Source organism: Mauremys mutica, chromosome 4 (assembly GCF_020497125.1).
Source record: "Mauremys mutica isolate MM-2020 ecotype Southern chromosome 4, ASM2049712v1, whole genome shotgun sequence".
NCBI classification, from domain to species: Eukaryota; Metazoa; Chordata; order Testudines; family Geoemydidae; genus Mauremys; species Mauremys mutica.
In genome coordinates this window covers 106,047,547-106,066,363 of record NC_059075.1, presented here as the reverse complement: position 1 = coordinate 106,066,363, position 18,817 = coordinate 106,047,547, and the positions used below count along the sequence as shown (strand labels likewise).

Here is an 18,817-nt window from a genome sequence, read left to right as displayed (position 1 = left end):
TGCTCCTCTTGGAAGCCGGTTCAAGAACTTCAGTCCTCTGATAGTTAGAAACCTTTGTCTAATTTCAAGCCTAAACTCATTGATGGCCAGTTTATATCCATTTGCACCTGTCCACATTGTGAAATTTGGATTCTAAACAAAATCATAATAAAGTAATAGATTGGTACTTACAGGCAGCTGCAGGTTTGATCTGAAAATAAAATAAATACTAGGAGTTAGATAACTAAGTGTTGGAAGTAGAAAACAGAAATTAAACATCTTAAAATTATATATTCTCTCTGTAGCTGTTAATCAGATCAAATCTGTGTTTGCTAGTAGATATCAAAACTTTTGATATGCAAAATGGACATCCAAAATTTATGGACATAAAAAATAGTAGCTAGAAAATACTTATTTAACAGAAAAAAAAATTGTTCAAAAGATTGCAGCTATATTGCGGAGGTGGGAAGGAATACAGCAATCATAATATTTCAATATTTAATTATAGAAATAGGTATACACAACTAATCTTATTTTTTTATACTGTACCTAAAAAGTTATAAAAGAAACCTACAGGACCTCAGACAAAATACTAGAAAATGTGTCTTAGGGAATCACCTTCCCTTGGAAGGGACAAGTCTAGCGCTAAGAAGTCTTTTCCATCTATGATTTAAAAGATTCTCCCATCCTCCTTATACTATACAATAAGCATTACTATTACGTCTCAGTGAGGAGTACTCCATGTGTTTCTGATCCAAAGCACTCTGAACTCAGTCAAATTTGAAAAATATTTCATTGATAAACTGGAAACAGTTTTAAAAAGTTATTTTATTGTATATGTTGACATATAATAATTGTCTGGACTTGAGAAGCATTCTCCAAGAACCTAATCTGCAACCTTTCAGATAGCAATGTCAACATGTGTTTAATTTTTTTTTGCAGAAGGAAATCCAAGGAGGTGCTTTGCAATTTCTGACTATGCTGTTTTAGTACCTGCAAACATTTAATGCAGAGGTTCCCAAGCTTTTTTTGCTGCACTCCACTTTGGAGTTTCTTGTCCCACGTATACTCCCCATCTTTCTAAGAAACTCTGTTTCTTTGGACACTGGGGTCCAGGAGTCCATCCTGGCCAGGGTGCCCTGCTGCTCCCCAGTTTGTGAGCATCCTCTTTCCATGGATATGCTCTAGGTGGGTGATAGACAGTTGGGCTGCACCCCTTTCCTTGTGCTCCCACCCCTGGGACTCCCCAGAATCACTCATAGGCCACAGACTCCTTTTGCCCAGACACAATCCCCAGCATGCATGCACAAGAGCCTGTGCAGGAAGGGAGGAATTCTCACAAGGGGACACATGCACATGAGCCTCTGCAGAGGAGAGTGAGCTGATATGCTCTCCACCCCCTGAAGCTGCTGCTGCACAGGGAGATGCTATGCCCCAAACTCCTCCGACCTCTTCTAGCCTGGCAGCAGCAGCAGCAGCTGGAGCTGCAGCTCAGTTAGTAAGACAGTCAGATCCTCGTATTCACGTGATAACCTTGGCACCTCCCTTCCCACCCAAGGGGAAATGCACCAGTTTGAAAACCAGATTTAATGGAACTGACCCATAATTATTTTCTTCTATCACTAGGTGGCAGCAGACAATATAGATTGGAAAATGCACATTAAAGAGAATCTAAAGACCAACACTAGATGGAGTTCTGCAGGCACATACACATAGAAAACAAACTGAACTTTTCAGATCCTCATAACCTACTGATGCAAACTGACTGTTTCCTTTGCTGCATAGTGGTAATGTATTTTAACAATTACATGTAAGGATTAAACAGACAATTATTTACGTTGTGTAACTTGCCTAGATACATATGAACAGTCCATACAAGTACACATAGACATTGAGTGTAATAAGCCTTTAAGAAAAGGAAGAAAAATATTGGAAAATCTAAATAGCGTCATTTATTCACTTCTTGCCCGTACTTCATTTGCATAAAAATCTCAAAATCAAACAGCGTTCTGTAATTCATTCTAGTGTGGGGCAAACCGACTTAGCCGTAGAGTTTGAGGGAATTCTCCAGGCACAGGAAGGCTTCTTCCCAAAGACCTCTGTCCCTGGCATTGGCTAGGGCAGCCTCTGTCTTTGAATGGACTGAGCAGCTGGCAAGAATCTTCCCCTCTAGCATTACTGCCAGATTTATAAAGGCCAGACTGGTCATCCACTCTGATGTGATTCACCCCATATTATGGCAAGGAGATGCTACGGACCTGTACGAAATCATACCTACCCTTGCACTAATGTAAAACCTCATGTAGATGAGATACTATGCACATTTAGAAAGATCAGTGATTCAGGCAAATAGCACATTCATCTTCTATGGTTCAGGTTTCATCTCACTTCTTCACGCACTTGTGATCTCTTTCTCTCTAGCACCACTACCTCTCGGAGGACTAGTCTGGGCTGCAGTGACCACTTGGCCACCTGCTCTTTCCCATCAGCTCTGCTGGCCTACTAGTTTTACCACAGAGAATAAAAGTAAAGATGTGACTTCACTTATCATCGTATCAGAAAGGAAGTCGGTAATTCTGGACACCAATACCTGCCACAATAAAATTAGCACAGAATGTAGATTCCCCTCTGTCCTGTTCTGGTAAATGTTCACCATTACATGTTCCACATACTATTCAATAAGCTTGGAAAAAAAGACGGTTACTCACCTGTAGTAACTGGTGTTCTTCGAGATGTATTGCTCCTATCCATTCCATGTAGGTGTGCGCGCCGCGCGTGCACGGCTCTTCGGAACATTTTTAGCCTAGCAACTCCGGCGGGCCGGCTGGCGCCCCCTGGAGTGGCGCCGCCATGGCGGCGGATATATACCCCAGCCGGCCCGTCCGCTCCTCAGTTCCTTCTTGCCGGCTATTCCGACAGTGGGGAAGGAGGGCGGGATTGGAATGGATAGGAGCAACACATCTCGAAGAACACCAGTTACTACAAGTGAGTAACCGTCTTTTCTTCTTCGAGTGATTGCTCCTATCCATTCCATGTAGGTGATTCCCAAGCCTTACCTAGGCGGTGGGGTCGGAATGAGACGTGGCGGAGTGTAATACCGCAGAGCCGAAGGCTGCGTCGTCTCGAGACTGGTGCACCAACGCGTAGTGGGAAGCGAAGGTATGGACTGAAGACCAGGTGGCCGCTCTACAGATGTCCTGGATGGGGACATGGGCCAGGAAAGCGGCCGATGAGGCGTGTGCCCTCGTCGAGTGTGCGGTGAGTCGGCACGGGGGAACGCGAGCAAGCTCGTAACACGTTCTGATGCAGGACGTCACCCAGGAAGAAATCCGCTGCGAGGAAACTGGCTCGCCTTTCATGCGGTCAGCTATTGCCACAAACAGCTGGGACGAACGCCGAAAAGGCTTCGTGCGGTCAATGTAGAACGCGAGTGCTCGGCGGACGTCGAGGGTATGCAGCTGCTGTTCCCGAGGCGAGGCATGCGGCTTCGGGAAGAAGACCGGGAGGAAGATCTCCTGGTTGAGATGGAAGGCCGACACCACCTTGGGGAGGAAGGCCGGGTGTGGTCGGAGCTGCACCTTGTCCCCGTGAAAGACGGTATATGGGGGACCCGCCGTCAGGGCGCGGAGCTCTGAGACCCGTCTGGCGGATGTGATCGCCACGAGGAAGGCCGTCTTACAGGTAAGATGGAGGAGAGAGCACGTAGCGAGGGGCTCGAAGGGTGGGCCCATGAGCTGGGCGAGGACCAGGTTAAGATCCCATGTCGGAGCAGGAGGACGCACCTGCGGGTAGAGACGGTCTAACCCTTTAAGGAATCGCGATACCATCGGGTTGGAGAAGATCGAGCGACCTCCTATAGCTGGTCGAAATGCTGACAGCGCTGCCAGGTGCACCCTGAGGGACGAGATTGCAAGACCTTGACCTTTGAGGTACCAAAGGTAGTCGAGGACAGTCTGGATGGGGGCCGAGAAAGGGTTGATACCTCTCTGGTCGCACCAGAGGGCAAAGCGCTTCCACTTGGCAAGGTAAGTAGTTCGCGTTGAAGGTTTCCTGCTTTCGAGCAGAACCTGCTGCACCGCTGCGGAGCAATCCCTCTCTGCGTCGGTTAACCACTCAGGAACCAAGCTGTAAGATGCAGCGATTGCAGGTTCGGGTGACGAAGCCTGCCGAGGTCCTGGGTTATGAGGTCCGGCCACAGCGGAAGGGGAATGGGTTCCCGAACCGACAGCTCGAGCAGCAGGGTATACCAGTGCTGCCTCGGCCAGGCCGGAGCGACGAGTATGATGCGGGCGCTGTCTCTCCGGATCTTGAGTAACACTCGGTGGACGAGCGGAAACGGCGGAAACGCGTAGAGAAGAGGCTCTGTCCATGACAGGAGAAACGCATCTGAGAGGGAGCCTGGAGCTTGACCTTGGAAGGAGCAGAACCTGTGGCATTTGCGGTTGGACCGGGAAGCAAAGAGGTCTATCTGGGGAAAGCCCCACCTCTGGAAGATGGAATAAGCCACATCTGGGCGAAGGGACCACTCGTGAGAGGCGAAGGACCTGCTGAGGCGGTCGGCCAACGTGTTCTGCGCTCCTGGCAGAAAAAACGCTTCGAGGCGAATCGAGTGGGCTACGCAGAAATCCCAGAGGAGCAATGCCTCGTTGCAAAGTGGGGAGGACCGCGCTCCGCCCTGCTTGTTGACATAAAACATGGCTGTGGTGTTGTCCATGTAGACCGCTACACAGCGGTTCTGCAGGTGAGCCCGAAAGGCGAGACAAGCTAAGCGGATCGCTCTCAGCTCCCGGACGTTGATATGGAGGGAGAGCTCCTGGGGTGACCAGAGACCCTGGGTGTGTCGGTCTCCTACGTGAGCCCCCCAGCCCAGCGCCGAGGCGTCCGTCGTCAGGGTGATTGACGGGCGAGGCGGGCGGAACGGAACTCCCTCGCAGACCGTTTCCGGGTCCAGCCACCAGGTGAGCGTCTGGAGAGCGGGCTTTGCCACCGTTACCACCATGTCTAGGGGATCGCGATGAGGGCGGTACACCGACGCCAGCCACATTTGGAATGGGCGAAGTCGCAGCCTGGCGTGTGCGGTCACAAATGTGGACGCTGCCATGTGACCCAGGAGGCGGAGGCAGGATCGCACCGTTGTCGTCGGAAAGGCCTGCAGTGCCCGAATGAGGGAGGCCAACGTCTCGTGCCGACTGCGAGGGAGGCACGCTCTGGCCAGATTGGAGTCGAGGACTGCTCCTATGAACTCCACTCTTTGCGCTGGAACTAAGAGGGACTTCTCGGTGTTGACAAGCAGGCCGAGAGACCGGAACAGATGTAGAATCTCGGTCACCTGATTCGCCACCAGCTCTTGGGAGCGGCCCCGAATCAGCCAGTCGTCGAGATATGGGTAGACGTGGATGCGACGACGGCGGAGGGCTGCGGCGACGACCGCCATGCACTTGGTGAATACCCTCGGCGCGGTGGAGAGGCCGAAGGGGAGCACTGTGAACTGGTAATGAGCTCCGTTGACCATGAAGCGCAGGAAGCGTCTGTGGGGGGGGGTAGATTGCCACATGAAAGTAGGCATCCCTCATGTCGAGGGCCGCAAACCAGTCTCCCGGATCCAGGGAAGGGATAATGGACCGCAAGGTTACCATTCGAAACTTGAGCTTGCACAGGTATCTGTTGAGCTCCCGGAGGTCTAAGATGGGACGAAGACCTCCTTTCGCCTTGGGGATGAGGAAGTATCTGGAATAGAATCCCCTGCCCCGCCTGCTGGGAGGCACCTCCTCGATGGCCCCCACGCTCAACAGAGATTGGACCTCCTGTAAGAGGACTTGCTCGTGAGAGGGGTCCCTGAAGAGGGACAGGGAGGGTGGGTGGGAGGGAGGGGGCGAGATGAACTGTAGGCGGTAGCCGTATTGGACAGTGCCGAGGACCCAGCTGTCTGATGTTACAGATGACCACGCCCGGAGGAAGCGGGAAAGGCGATCGGAAAACAGAAGGGGTGGATCCTGATTGGAGAAAGGTGGGCGGCCCTCGGGCGTCCCATCAAAAGGCCATCTTTGGGCCTTGAGGGGCCTTGGACGATCCCTGGGCTTGGTTACGCCGCCCGCCCGATGGTCTGCGGCGGAAGGGGGCTGAGCGCCGATTGTTAGGCGGACGAGGTCTGTTGTATTGATAGGGCCGATAAGGTTGACGCCGGAAGGAACGCCTTTGGGTGGCCGGCGTGTGCATTCCTAACGTGCGGATCGCCACTCTGCCGTCCTTTAGGGTCTGAATGCGGGTATCAGTTTTTTCTGAGAATAGACCCTGCGTCTCAAAAGGAAGGTCCTGGAGCGTATATTGGACCTCCGGCGGCAGAGTAGAGGACTGAAGCCATGCAATGCGTCGCATGGTTACCCCTGATGCTATGGTCCTGGCCCCCGAGTCCGCTGCATCTACCGCCGCCTTAATCAAGGTTCGGGAAGCCAGCTTTCCTTCCTCCAGCAGTGCCGAGAATTCTCGGCGGGAATCCTGCGGGGTGAGCTCTGTAAATTTCCCTAGGCAGCCCAAGATGTTGAATGTATATCTTGAGAGCAGGGCCATTTGATTGGCTATGCGGAGTTGTAGTCCGCCCGCTGAGTAAATTTTTCGGCCTAACAAGTCCATGCGCTTGGACTCTTTCGACTTTGGCGCAGCGGCGGGCTGTCCGTGCCGCTCCCGGTCATTGACAGATTGGACAACGAGAGAGTCCGGAGCCGGGTGAACGTAAAGGTATTCGTACCCCCTCGGGGGGACCGAGTACTTCCTCTCAACTCCGCGTGCTGTAGGCGGGACGGAGGAGGGCGACTGCCAGATAGCGGCATTGTTCTTTTGTATTGTCCGGATGAAGGGGAGCGCTACCCTCACGGGGGCCTCCGCTCCCACCACATCCGTGATGGGGTCATCGACCTCCTGGACTTCTTCCACGGGTAGGTTAATGGCCTTAGCTACCCTTCTGAGAAGGTCCTGGTGCGCCTTGATGTCGATCGGCGGAGGTTCCGACGGTGCCGCCCCTGCCACCGCCTCATCGGGGGAGGAGGATGAGGAAGGACCCGGTAGGACTTCCTCCGGTGCCTGCTCCGTGTCTGCGGGAATAGGTGCCCGCGTTTCATGCCCCAAGTGCGTGCCGTGAGCGGCGGCCTGTGGAGTGGGGGACGGAGGTGGCCTGCTGACAGTGGCTACCGGTACCGACCGCACCGAGCCTGGCTGCCGCGGCGGAAGGGGAGGCCCCTGTTCATGTTCGGCCCAAGGCACCCAAAATCCCCATTGCTGAGGTCCATGCTCTGGTGGGAGGGACCCCGCCCGGAAGTCAATTGCGCTGCCCTCCGGGGAAGCGACTGAGGGCTCCCTTGATGGCCAGGGGGGAGCCAAAGCGGTGGTCGGCCGGACGTCCGGTGCCGGAGTAAAGTGCCCCCGCGGTGCCGACGGACGGTGCCGGTCGTCACGTGGTCTAGCCGGCGAACGGGACCTGCGCGTGGCGCGGTGCTGGGAGCTCGACCGGCGGTGCCGGGAGCTCGACCTTCGGCCCCGGGAGCTGGACCGGCGGCCCCGGGAGCTCGACCTGCGGCGTCGGGAGCACGACCGACGGTGCCGGGAGCACGACCGACGGTGCCGGGATGCGGATCTGGACCGCGTGCGGCGGCGCCTGGAGCGGCTACGTGACTCTCGACGCCTCTCGCGGTGCCTGGAGCCAGACCTGGTGCGGTGCCGGCAACTCGGCGACCGGGACTTGGAACGTCGTCGGGAGTGCGACCGGTACCGCGACTGGGAGCAGTACCGGGACTGCGACCGGCGAGGAGACGGGGAGCGTCATCTTGACGTGGATCGTCGTGCCCGGTGCGGTGGAGAGCGGTGCCGTGAGCGAGATCGGGATCGAGATCTGGCGGCAGTGCTGCGATCAGCTCGGTCGGCCAGGGACGGGGGGCGCATCATAAGTGGCTTCCCAATAGATTTGAGAGTCCGCACCGGTGGCACCGGCAGCTGAGTGCTTGTATCAGCGGTAAGGTCAATCAAGTGTCTTGCCGTCGCAAACGCCTCGGGCGTGGACGGCAGCCTCAGCTCCTCCTCGGTAGGTGCCGGGGAGCTGGCCGGTGCCGGAGTCGACGGGCCTTGCGGCGCCAGAGTCGACGGCACGGTGCCCGTTTTGTGCACAGCCTCAGCCTGCACCGTTACAGTCGGAGGTGGCTGGGCTAACGGTCTCTTGTGCTTCTCAGAGACCGTCTTCGGCACTTTGCACTTCTTTCCCGGGGAGAGGGAGCGGTGCCGGGTCTTCGGTGCCGGGTGCCGAGGTGCATCGGCACCGGGGCGGCTGGGTGCGGTCGGCGCGCTGCTAGCTGAGGCAGTCTTTGGCGCCGTCGGTGCCGGTGCCGGCGGTTGGAGGGCTGACTCCATGAGGAGTTGTTTCAACCGTGAGTCCCGCTCCTTCCTCGTGCGAGGCCTGAAAGCGACGCAGATGGGGCACTTGTCCGACCGGTGCGACTCTCCAAGACAGCGGAGGCAGGAGTCGTGCGGGTCACTCACCGGCATAGACCGCTGGCAAGCCGCGCAGGGCTTGAAACCCGCCGGTCCGGGCATAAGCCCGCACCGGGGCGGAAGAAGAGGGCTAACCCCTCTAATTCCCTAATGACTATCGTAACACTAACTATAGAACTATTAACAAGACTTAACAACTATGATAACTATATACACTAACGATCGGAGAACGCTAAGGCTGTGGAGGAAAGCAAATCACTCCACTGTTCCTACTAGCCGTCACGGGCGGAAAGAAGGAACTGAGGAGCGGACGGGCCGGCTGGGGTATATATCCGCCGCCATGGCGGCGCCACTCCAGGGGGCGCCAGCCGGCCCGCCGGAGTTGCTAGGCTAAAAATGTTCCGAAGAGCCGTGCACGCGCGGCGCGCACACCTACATGGAATGGATAGGAGCAATCACTCGAAGAAGAATGGTTTGTTCTTACATAATTCTGACTGAATATTCAGTGCACAAAAAGTTGTCTGGTCCCTTAACCATTTGGCACACACCTCTCTTTTATGCAGTGGTTTTCCTCCCTGGTTGAGACTGCTCGTTTAGTATATGGAAATTATCTTTTAGTTCCACATGAAATTAGCATTCACACTCTCTTTCGTATCACTCATTGGAGTACCTGCATTTCCTGACTCTGGTGATAAGCCACCTTTGGACATGCTGTCAAGACACCATATTTTAATGATTACACTTTTACCCCGAAGTTCTGATCCATGTCAAATATGAATCACAAACATATGGAGCCTGTCACAGGGCCTTCAAGCTCCCCTCCATGTTCACAGATCCCCAGGAAGGGGAGTGCCACTAACACAAGAAGCTCCCTTTCTCCTCTGCCACCATCAGAACTCAGGCTGTGTGAAACTGGAGGGGACATGGCAGCGTAGCCAGCTGGGCTCTTTTAGATTCTTCCCTGAAAGTTTAGCACCATTCATGATCTGCCCTTTAGTTACTTCCTTTCCCACAAACAACCCCCCCACCCCGAGATGGCAATGATCCTGCAATATCTGTCTCTCTTCCTTCTACCCCAAACATTTATCACCCAGCTAAAACATATATTTAAACATTAACCCAAAATGTGACTTGAAAACACTGTTTAAACAACAAAACAGGCAACTACCCCAAATTTTTGTTTTATGAAGAACTGCTCCTTTTTTAGTCTAAAAAGTTTATTGTTTTGTGGTTCCCTTCAGTACCACATGCTTCTCCTCATCTCACAATGCCCTTCAAACTTTCCAGAAACAGACACTAGCCTGATCTACACCTAAAACATAAGTCAACCTAGTTACATTGCTTGGGGTGTGACAAATTCACATCTCAGAGACATAGTTAAGCCGATCTATGTCCCAGTGTAGACACGGCTAGGTCTATGGAAGAATACTTCTATCAACTTAGCTAGCAGGTGGATTTTCTACAGTAATGGAAAAAACCCTTTCATCACTGTAGTAAGTGTATACTCTGGTGCTTGTAGTGTAGACAAAGCCACAGATCTTACAAACTGAACTTCCCAAAACACCACAACCTTCACACCAGAGAACACCCAAAAATTCAACACAGAACTTCAATAAGAGTCAATCTTGCCTAACTGAGGCTATGTCTACACTACAGCTGAAGTCGGCATAACTTACCATTGCTCAGTGGTATGAATAAACCACCCACCTGAGCGACATAAGTTACACTGCCATAAGTGCTCATATGCACAGTACTATGTCGGTGGGAGAGCTTCTCCTGCTGACAGAACTTCTGCTGTTTGTGAAGGTGGTTTTATTTTGCCTAAGGGAGAGTTCTCTCCCATCGGCATAGGGCATCTTCACCAGACATGCTGCAGTGGCACTACAGCTGCGCTGCTGCAGCACTGTATGTGTAGACATGCCCTAAATGTCGTAACAACAAGTCTTAAACTGAACCATTCCCTAGCTTCATATGGTTACTTAATGAGACTGTATTTATACAAAACATTTGATTATCTCAGAGGATATTCATGCTGAACACCTGATTTTCCTCATATTCACATCTGATACATTAGAAGCCCTACATTTCCCCTTACCTTTTCAATTGTATTTAAATGTATATGTTCATATATGGAGCTTCTTTTTAACAAAACAATTGGATGGGGGGGGGACAAAAACAAGAAATAAGCCTTTAGAAACCAAAGGTGGAAAATGCAGTAAAATGAGAGACACTGATCATTTTAGCCAAACAAAAATAGGGGGATGCATAACCACACTTTTCATTGTAGTTTCAATGGCCACATCTTTTCATGTGGCAGGTAGCAATTCTCCGAGCTTGATCAAAGTGGCTGAACTCTGAAGTGGGGTTGTCACTGTCAAGCACACACTGTTCAAAGCAGAGTTGCTGTAGCTGAATTTGGCCCACACTGTCAGGTACCCATTGTAGCGTGGCTGTACTGGGAATGGAGCCTCTCAATCTTCTTTGGGGTCTTCCTGAAATGATGAAAGAAAAGACTGCAGAGGGAAAGAGACAACAGAAGGAGATATGAAGAAAAGGGAGGAATGATGCTGATGGAAGAGAGTTCTCTGAGAAGGGAAAAATAGGTATGAAAAACTGAGCAAGGGTTGTGGCTACTTGTCACGTAGTGATATTAAGCCCCTGTGCAAAATGATTAGGCAACATGTACAACTACTCAGTGGGAGGCACTTTTAACAACTCCAGGTTCCCGGAGAGGGGGAAAAAGCCCTGCCAGCAGAATAACACCTGCTTTACCCGCTCAAGTTTCCAAAACAAAACCAAAACAAAGTGGTTTTGTTCATGTAAATACAGGAGTAGGAAGCCATTTGACTGCACATTAATGATACTAAAAAAATAAAAATAAAAAAATCCTGACCTGACTTCTGAGAAGCAGCTTTATTCTTGTGTTGCTTTGCTTTGTGGGCTCAGCGATCGGTATGTGAGGCTATGTCTACTCTATGGACCTTACAGCAGCACAGCTGTGCCACTACAACTGCGCTGCTGTAAGGTCTCCCGTGCAGCCGCTCTATGCTGGCGGGAGAGCTCTCCCACGGCCATAATTAAAGCACCCCCAACGAATGGCGGTAGCTATGCCAGCGGGAGAGCGTCTTCTACCAACATAGCACTGTCCACACCACCACTTCTGTCGGTAAAACTTATGTCAGTCAGGAGGGTGGTTTTTTCACACCCTGACCGACAAAAGTGCTAGTGTAGACATAGCCTAAGCAACTCAGAGGTAAAACCAGGAAATCCATCACACAAAATCAAAGATGAAGACTTTTCACACATGCATATGTTCATACTTTCTCCTATGCTGTCCTTCGAGCTTGGGAGGCACTCCCTGTAAATATCTGCAAGTCTTCTACCCCATTATCCTCCTGCAAACTCTCTTTTTCCATCATGCCTACAAATAACTTGACAACAGTTAGGCCACTGGTGTGCCAAGACCGCTGCCTATCATGTTGATCTGTATCGTCTCATTCTTTCCTTGTACTCTCCCATCTGTCTGTCTGTATCCATCTGATGTCTCTTGTCTTATGCTTGGATTGTAGACTCCTGGGTGTAGGGACGGTTTATTTGTTGTGTGCTTAGACAGTGCCTAACACAATAGGGCCCGAGTCCATGACTAGGGCTTCTAGGGCCTATAATAAATAATAAGGCTACTCCCTCCCTCCCCCCACACACACATTCCCTCAAACTGTGAACTAGCTAGAAACTTAATTGATGGAAAGAGCACTCTCATCACACCCAACTCTTTCCAACACCCTATCACCAAAGAATAATATTTCAAGTGTAGAAAAAGTTTTTCTGTGAGAGTGTTAAAATAAAGTTTTTGGAAAAAGTCACAATCAAATAATTAGGATATTGCAACAGCAGGTTGTCATTTAAGTTTGGTAATAAGGAAAGGTGTATTGTCTAGAATGTTTGCATCTACAGGTCAACATATGCACAACCCCTACGGGCAAATGGCTTGTGGTTTTCCTGGGACTGGTGGTAATGCACAGCATGCAACTCTTAGAGCAGCGAAATTCAGACACAGAAATATGAAAGAATAACCAAACTTCTTCAAAGAAACCAAAATGCTATTTCACCCCTACTATGTTTGTGACAGGCAGAGCTGAGGGAACATGTACCCATTTTAGTCAGGGGCAACATCTGAGATTAATTCAGTGGATGAAGGATTAAACCCAGAGTAGGGAGCGAGGAGTCAGCGAATACTGATTTGAATTTGAAAGCCATTTGCTGGTTTTCAAAAGAACTAAGAATCCATGGCTCCCACTGACTTCAGTGGTAGTTGTGGATACTCTGCCCTTCTGAAAATCAGGGCCTTGTGCTTGTGGGGGAGGGGAGTTAATATAACAAGTTATCCAAATGTCACGAAACAATGTTTAGTTATATAGTACAGTTCTACTGAAGATAATAGTTAATTAATTCCAGTTTTCTGACTTCCACTAGGCCTTTTATGAGTTATTCTGCTGAACCTATTTCGGCTGATAACCAGTGATACACTTAATCAAATGTATTTATGCTATACACACTAAATCCACAAAACAACAAACTTTAACTCATTTCAATGTGGAACTCAAAATACACTTTAAGCAAACGCCAACGTCAAAACTTCCCCTCTGATATCTTTGCAGGCACGCAAGGTCAACCCATAAAATGCCCTTTAACAGACCACAGTGACTTCCTCATTTAGTGAGTGTTGATGGGTTTATCTCTAGGGAAACTGGCTCTAATTTTAGAAATAGCATGCTAAGTTGCTTTCTGTGAAAGTTTTAGTTTTTCCCCCTCTTTTAACCCTGAATAAAGTAGTTTCACTAAGGACAACAAAGAAAAAACAAACTAGGAGAAAAAAATCCAGTCAGTTGGTGTTCATTATTAGACAATCGACTGAAACCATTCAAGCCTCACACAGTATTAGTATTGCAACTCCACAGAAAGAAGCTATGAAAAAAGTAAAGGCAAACTATATTCATACACTAACACTGGTGGCCTTTGCTTGCACAGAGCATTTTTAGGTATTAAGCATTTATTTTCACTTTATGGGTATTTAGATTTGACCGCTGACATTTGTAAAATTCTCTTATCCCCTAAGACATGCCCTGCCCCCAGCCTCAAACACGGATCAAACATCACCAATTTTTGGTATTTCCATGAGTTTTTGTGACAAAAATGATGGATTTCTAATTTGTGTTGCAACCATGTTTTCATCCCCTAGCTGAAAAGGATATGTAAGACATGCCTGTCTCTTAGCCTTGTAGGTAGGCCCCAAAGAAAATTGCAACCAAATGTATTGAGAGGCTATGTCTCCGCCCTTCCTCATCCTCCCCATCTTTTCCCTGCATCCCCCTTTTAGGGCAGTGTTTTTCCACTCTCGGTCTCTCCAGGAATCCAGTGACTTCAAGAAGAGTGACCGTAGGGTGACCCGCCTCGTTATCAACATTATCAAGGTTTGTAAAATGGGTTCAGTGTGCAAAACAATGGCAGAATTATCTTTCTGGATAAAAGGGCTTAATTTGATAACCTTAACTCTATAAATCAGTCCAAAGATGAACCTTTTATTCACCCAGCCTCCACCCCACCCAAAACTTTGGTGGATTTGATCGAATGAAAGCTGTACTCCATATAACCTAATGTAGTTTTGGTTTCAGAAGAAGAAAGAATCTGAAAATCAAACCTGGCCTCTTTGAACAATTTTTCTTTTTCTTTGGGGGTGGGGGCGTTACTTTGACAACAGAGTTATTTATCACATTGCCATGGACTTGAAATAGCAGAAGTAACTTCAGTTACTGTATAACTTCATATTTGAAATGCCGTGTAGTAAACCTTGAAATACTGGATAGTAAATCAGGAAATAACCCACACTGAAGTTTCAGTGGGGGCATAGGAAAAATTCCTTCCAACTTATACTAGCACCCATATTCATCTCCCATAGAGTGACCAGATGTCCTGATTTTATAGGGACAGTCCCGATTTTGGGGTGTTTTTCTTATATAGGCTCCTATTACTTCCCACCCCTGTCCTGATTTTTCACACTTGCTGTCTGGTCACCCTAATCTCCCATTACACTAAATACAAAGAAATTATTAAACTTTGCAGTGTGGTCTAGATTTCAATACACATCCCAGAAGGGGGCTGATCTGGAATTTTACTTCAGCCAAAAGAACAACACTTGAGACAGTCTAGTAGCCCCCCCCTGCCACAAACACCCACACACATAGCTGGCCTTGAGAACTGCAATTGGAAGCTTGCTACTGATCAGAGTAAATATTAAAAGGATAAGCAGGAGCTCCAAATTTTGTTTTTTTAATTAAAAAAATACAAACCCAGAAAGGACTGTGAATCTCCAGTGTACCTACCACTGAACCTTTGGAAGACCAGGTGACTGATCTAGCAGTTAGCTTTCAGAATATCTGTTTCTGTAGAACAGATCTAACATTAAAAAAAAAGTAGCTAAAGTTATGTGGCGAGCTCTTGGGGGGGCGGGGGGGAGGGGGAATCGCCCATTACATCTGTTTCCCTCACCCATGCTCTCCTCCTCTTCAATCCCAGAAAGGCTCTTTGGAGGCAGAAGGCCACTCCCCAACAGAGCAATTTGGCATCAGGTAATGCTTTATTTGGTTGTGTCTGTATAATGCATATTAACATATTAACATGATTCTTCCAGAGAGATTTAGAAGAGACTTGGCTGACAATAACGCTAAACCGCTAGAAAGAAATGCTTCACAGCTAACAACCAGAATTTTCCCAAGAATTAAGAGAAATTTTAATGCTATCCACAACAGCACCAGCGGGTGCCTGAATAGTGTTGCATGCTCCTTGTCCTACTGGAGTAGCAGAAGCAGGATCTATTCTTGCCATGCTGACTCACTGCCTCTGGGGTTGTGACATGTCATGATCCCTAGCATTAAGTTACAATTAAAACCCCAAACAGAAATATACCCTTTACAGAGTTTCCCCATTCCCTACCTCCTACACAGACCTGGGGAAAGCCACTTTTTAATAGATGCCAAATTATGAGTTATTGTTTAAAAGCCTTTCCCCAATCCCAACATTACTTAAGTTGTTTCCTAAAAACATATATTTATTTACATATCAGTGGCATGTGACCTTGAAGAACCAGTCAACTAGCCAATGGTGTCACCTCCTAGTGTCCTGGAGTTTTCTAAAGCAACAAGCCTGTCATTGACTCTCCAGATGAATAAAACCACCACTCTGTAGACAGTTTAAAAAGAAACAGTGCTAAATTAATCTTGCAGAAAGACTATATACATTTTCATATATCAAAGTCATCCTGATACTCCACCTACTTTTACATAAGATCTCTTTTCAATGACAGTCCAGTTGAGTTTGTGTCTTGCAATAGTTTGCAAAAGAGAATAGTTTGCTTGTTTGACAGTTACAAGTAATATTTGAAAGAGCTACTTACTAAGGGCCAAACTGCACTTGCCTTATTTTCACCAAGCAGACACACCATCAGTGGGACAACTGGTGTGACTAAATTGTGCAATACCAGGCTTTAAAGTGGTACTTGATAATTCTGTCTTTTATTTATGATTTTGTCAGGTACATGAATTACGTCATTACATATAAAACTAAAGTTTGCAGAGCCAACTGCCAAAATAAACAAACAATGCACATTCCTGCCAGGGCTGGCTCCAGGTTTTCTGCCACCCCAAGCGGAGGAGGGGAAAAAACAAAAAAAAGGCGCTGATCACTCTGCTCCATTCTTCCACGGCAGTTCGGTGGCGGGTCCTTCACTCCCTCTCTTCCTCGGCACTTTGGCAACAGCTCCAAGAGGAAGAGAGAGACTGAGGGACCTGCTGCCGAATTCCCGCTGCAGACCCGGACTTGCCGCCCCACTAATGGATGGAGTGCGGCTCCTTTGTATTGGCTGCACCCAGGCACCTGCTTCCTTCGCTGGTGCCTGGAGCCGGCCCTAATTCCTGCATAGACACCCAGGGTTAGCCCAGGTAGGCACACCCTCCATTACCTGGAAGGGAGAGTGTACAATGAACAAATAAATAGGATCCCATAGCGATGGCACATTTGTAATGGTGTAAAGATCAACAGAAAGAAGCCAGAATTTGCCATACAGCCAACAAATGAAACACACAAAGGGGTCTGTAACAGCCTGATTGTCCAGATCAGTTTTTAAAAACATAGTACAGAAATAAGGAACCTTCTTGGAAATTTCCCATCATAGGCTTGTTTCACAATGGACTGTTGTAGCACAGCAACAGTAGAAGTGACATCTGTAATCACAAGTCATTTATAGTTTTGGAGTCACACCCCTTACAAATGAATATACAGATTCCTAACTTGGGAAAATATAAAACAATAACATTAAAAGGGAAAAAAATCTTCCAACATATAAAAAATATTTTTTCTAGTTGTGAAGCAATGAGGTAAAATGTAAAACAAGAACAAAATCAGATTGTCTGTAGTTTTCTAGTGCTCCAACTCAATGTCAGTGTTGTCTTCAGGACTAGGGAATACCTTCCACTGACAGCCTTCAGATTGCTCAGGCGTAATGCTAGACACAACACTGACTCCCTGGCATGACACCCCCTTGCTTTAACAAGTTGAAATGGTGGTACATAAAAGCCTGTGTATTCTGTCCATATTGCTATAGGTGTCAAACTCCGGGTGCTAGTTGGTCAGGCTTGGTGGATGGAGAGGTGGTTGAAGCCAGATCGGGTCGGGGCTGGGCTGAGAGCAGCGCTGACACCAGGGTCCAGGGACAGGCCGTGGGTCAGAAGCGGTTGGAGTCAGTCCAAGAGTCTGGAGGCGGATGCGGGGCTGGAGCAGGGTCATGGTAGGGCACAGACAAGGCTAAGCAGGCTGGAACAACGCTTGGGCAAGGCTAGGGGCAGAAACAGGCACCAGTTCAAGAGCAGACTGGAAGCCTAGGGAGTCTGTAATACTGCAAAGCAGCGGGAGGGCTCCTGGCCAAGTAGTGTTGTTCCAACACTTGCAGCTCTGGCAGGGTCGGTGAAATACCTGCAGCTGGGGGTCATCTGCCATGGGCCTTTCTCAGAGATAGGCGGCTGCAGCATGCCTGAGGGCTGAGTCACTGCAGGCTCTGTTGGAGGGATGAATCATGGCAGATAAGTGTGCAGTCCTGGTCTGGCTACAGGTTTATTTCACAATTGGTCCCTTTTTATTTTATTTTTTCCTCTTTGTCCTAAGTAGGCACCACACAAAATTTCCCACTTTAATACCATTTGCAAATTCCAGTGCTTCGCAACCGCCGCATGAATACTGGACCTAGCAATGACCTCTGAGCCCAATCATAAAAACTTCCCCTTAACTTGATGCGTTGCCATCTTCTACCATTTGTTAATGATCCTTCAGCCAACTCTCAATAAAAGTTTTTATGTTTTTGAAGTATATAAAATACTTCACTAAAATCCTGTATTCCCTCAATACATTAACTTTGCAAGTCTATCAACAACAAACAACAAAAAAAAGCAATCGTGTTTTCCTGGCAAGATCAGTTCTTGATAAACTCAGGGTTATATTATCCTGTAAATATTTAACAAGTTTTCCTCTTAATATTTTCCATTTATTTTTTTCCCTGTTTAAAAGTTCATATGCAAAATATTATCTGTTTATTACATGGGACATTTTGTACAAAACCTGCTCAGTTCCATTCTTGATTCTCTAGTGCTGGATAAGAAGAAAATTTGACCTATTCCCTGCATTTAGCATCTAGACAACCTTCCAGCTGACAAAAAATACAGGCGGTCCCTTCAATGTGGAGACTTTCCTGCTATGTACTTATGTTTCTGTGATGCAGACCACAGGCCACTAGAGGCCACAATAAAACCACCAAACCTACATTTGTATGACTAATAGTTATCAGGCCCAGGCTGCCAGACAAGTTAATGCATTATGAAAGCACATGTCTTAGAATTACTCTGCTAGAATGCACGGATACAAGCAGATGCATACCTTGATTTAGCCATACATCACAGAAACATAAAAACGTAGGGCTGGAAGGGACCTCGAAAGTCCAGCCTCCTGTGCTGGAGACAGGACCAAGTAAACCTAGAACAGTGGTCCCCAACCTTTTCGTCTGGCATGGCGGTGGTTGTGCATCCACCGAAATGCCGCTGAATTTCGGCAGCATTTCAGTGGATGCTTGACTGCCAGCCAGGACGCAGGTGCATTTAGATGCCCACAGGCACCGCGTTGGGGACCCCTGACCTAGAACATCCCCTGACAGGCGTTCAACACGTTCTTAAAAACCGATAATGAAGGGAGATTCCAGAACCTTCTTTGGAAGCCTATTCCAGAGATTAACTGCCCTTATGGTTAGAAAAAGTTTTTCCTAATA

General features: G+C 48.5%; 1 protein-coding gene across 1 annotated transcript in view; it reads right to left on the bottom strand.

Annotated features, from left to right (window-relative positions):
- PTPRJ (protein tyrosine phosphatase receptor type J) overlaps window positions 1-18,817 on the bottom strand; it is a 153,943-nt gene that overhangs the window by 71,611 nt on the left and 63,515 nt on the right. The window contains exon 2 of the mRNA XM_045014385.1: window positions 172-190. Coding sequence (XP_044870320.1) covers window positions 172-190 — 19 coding nt within the window. The remainder of the gene's footprint in view (window positions 1-171; window positions 191-18,817) is intronic.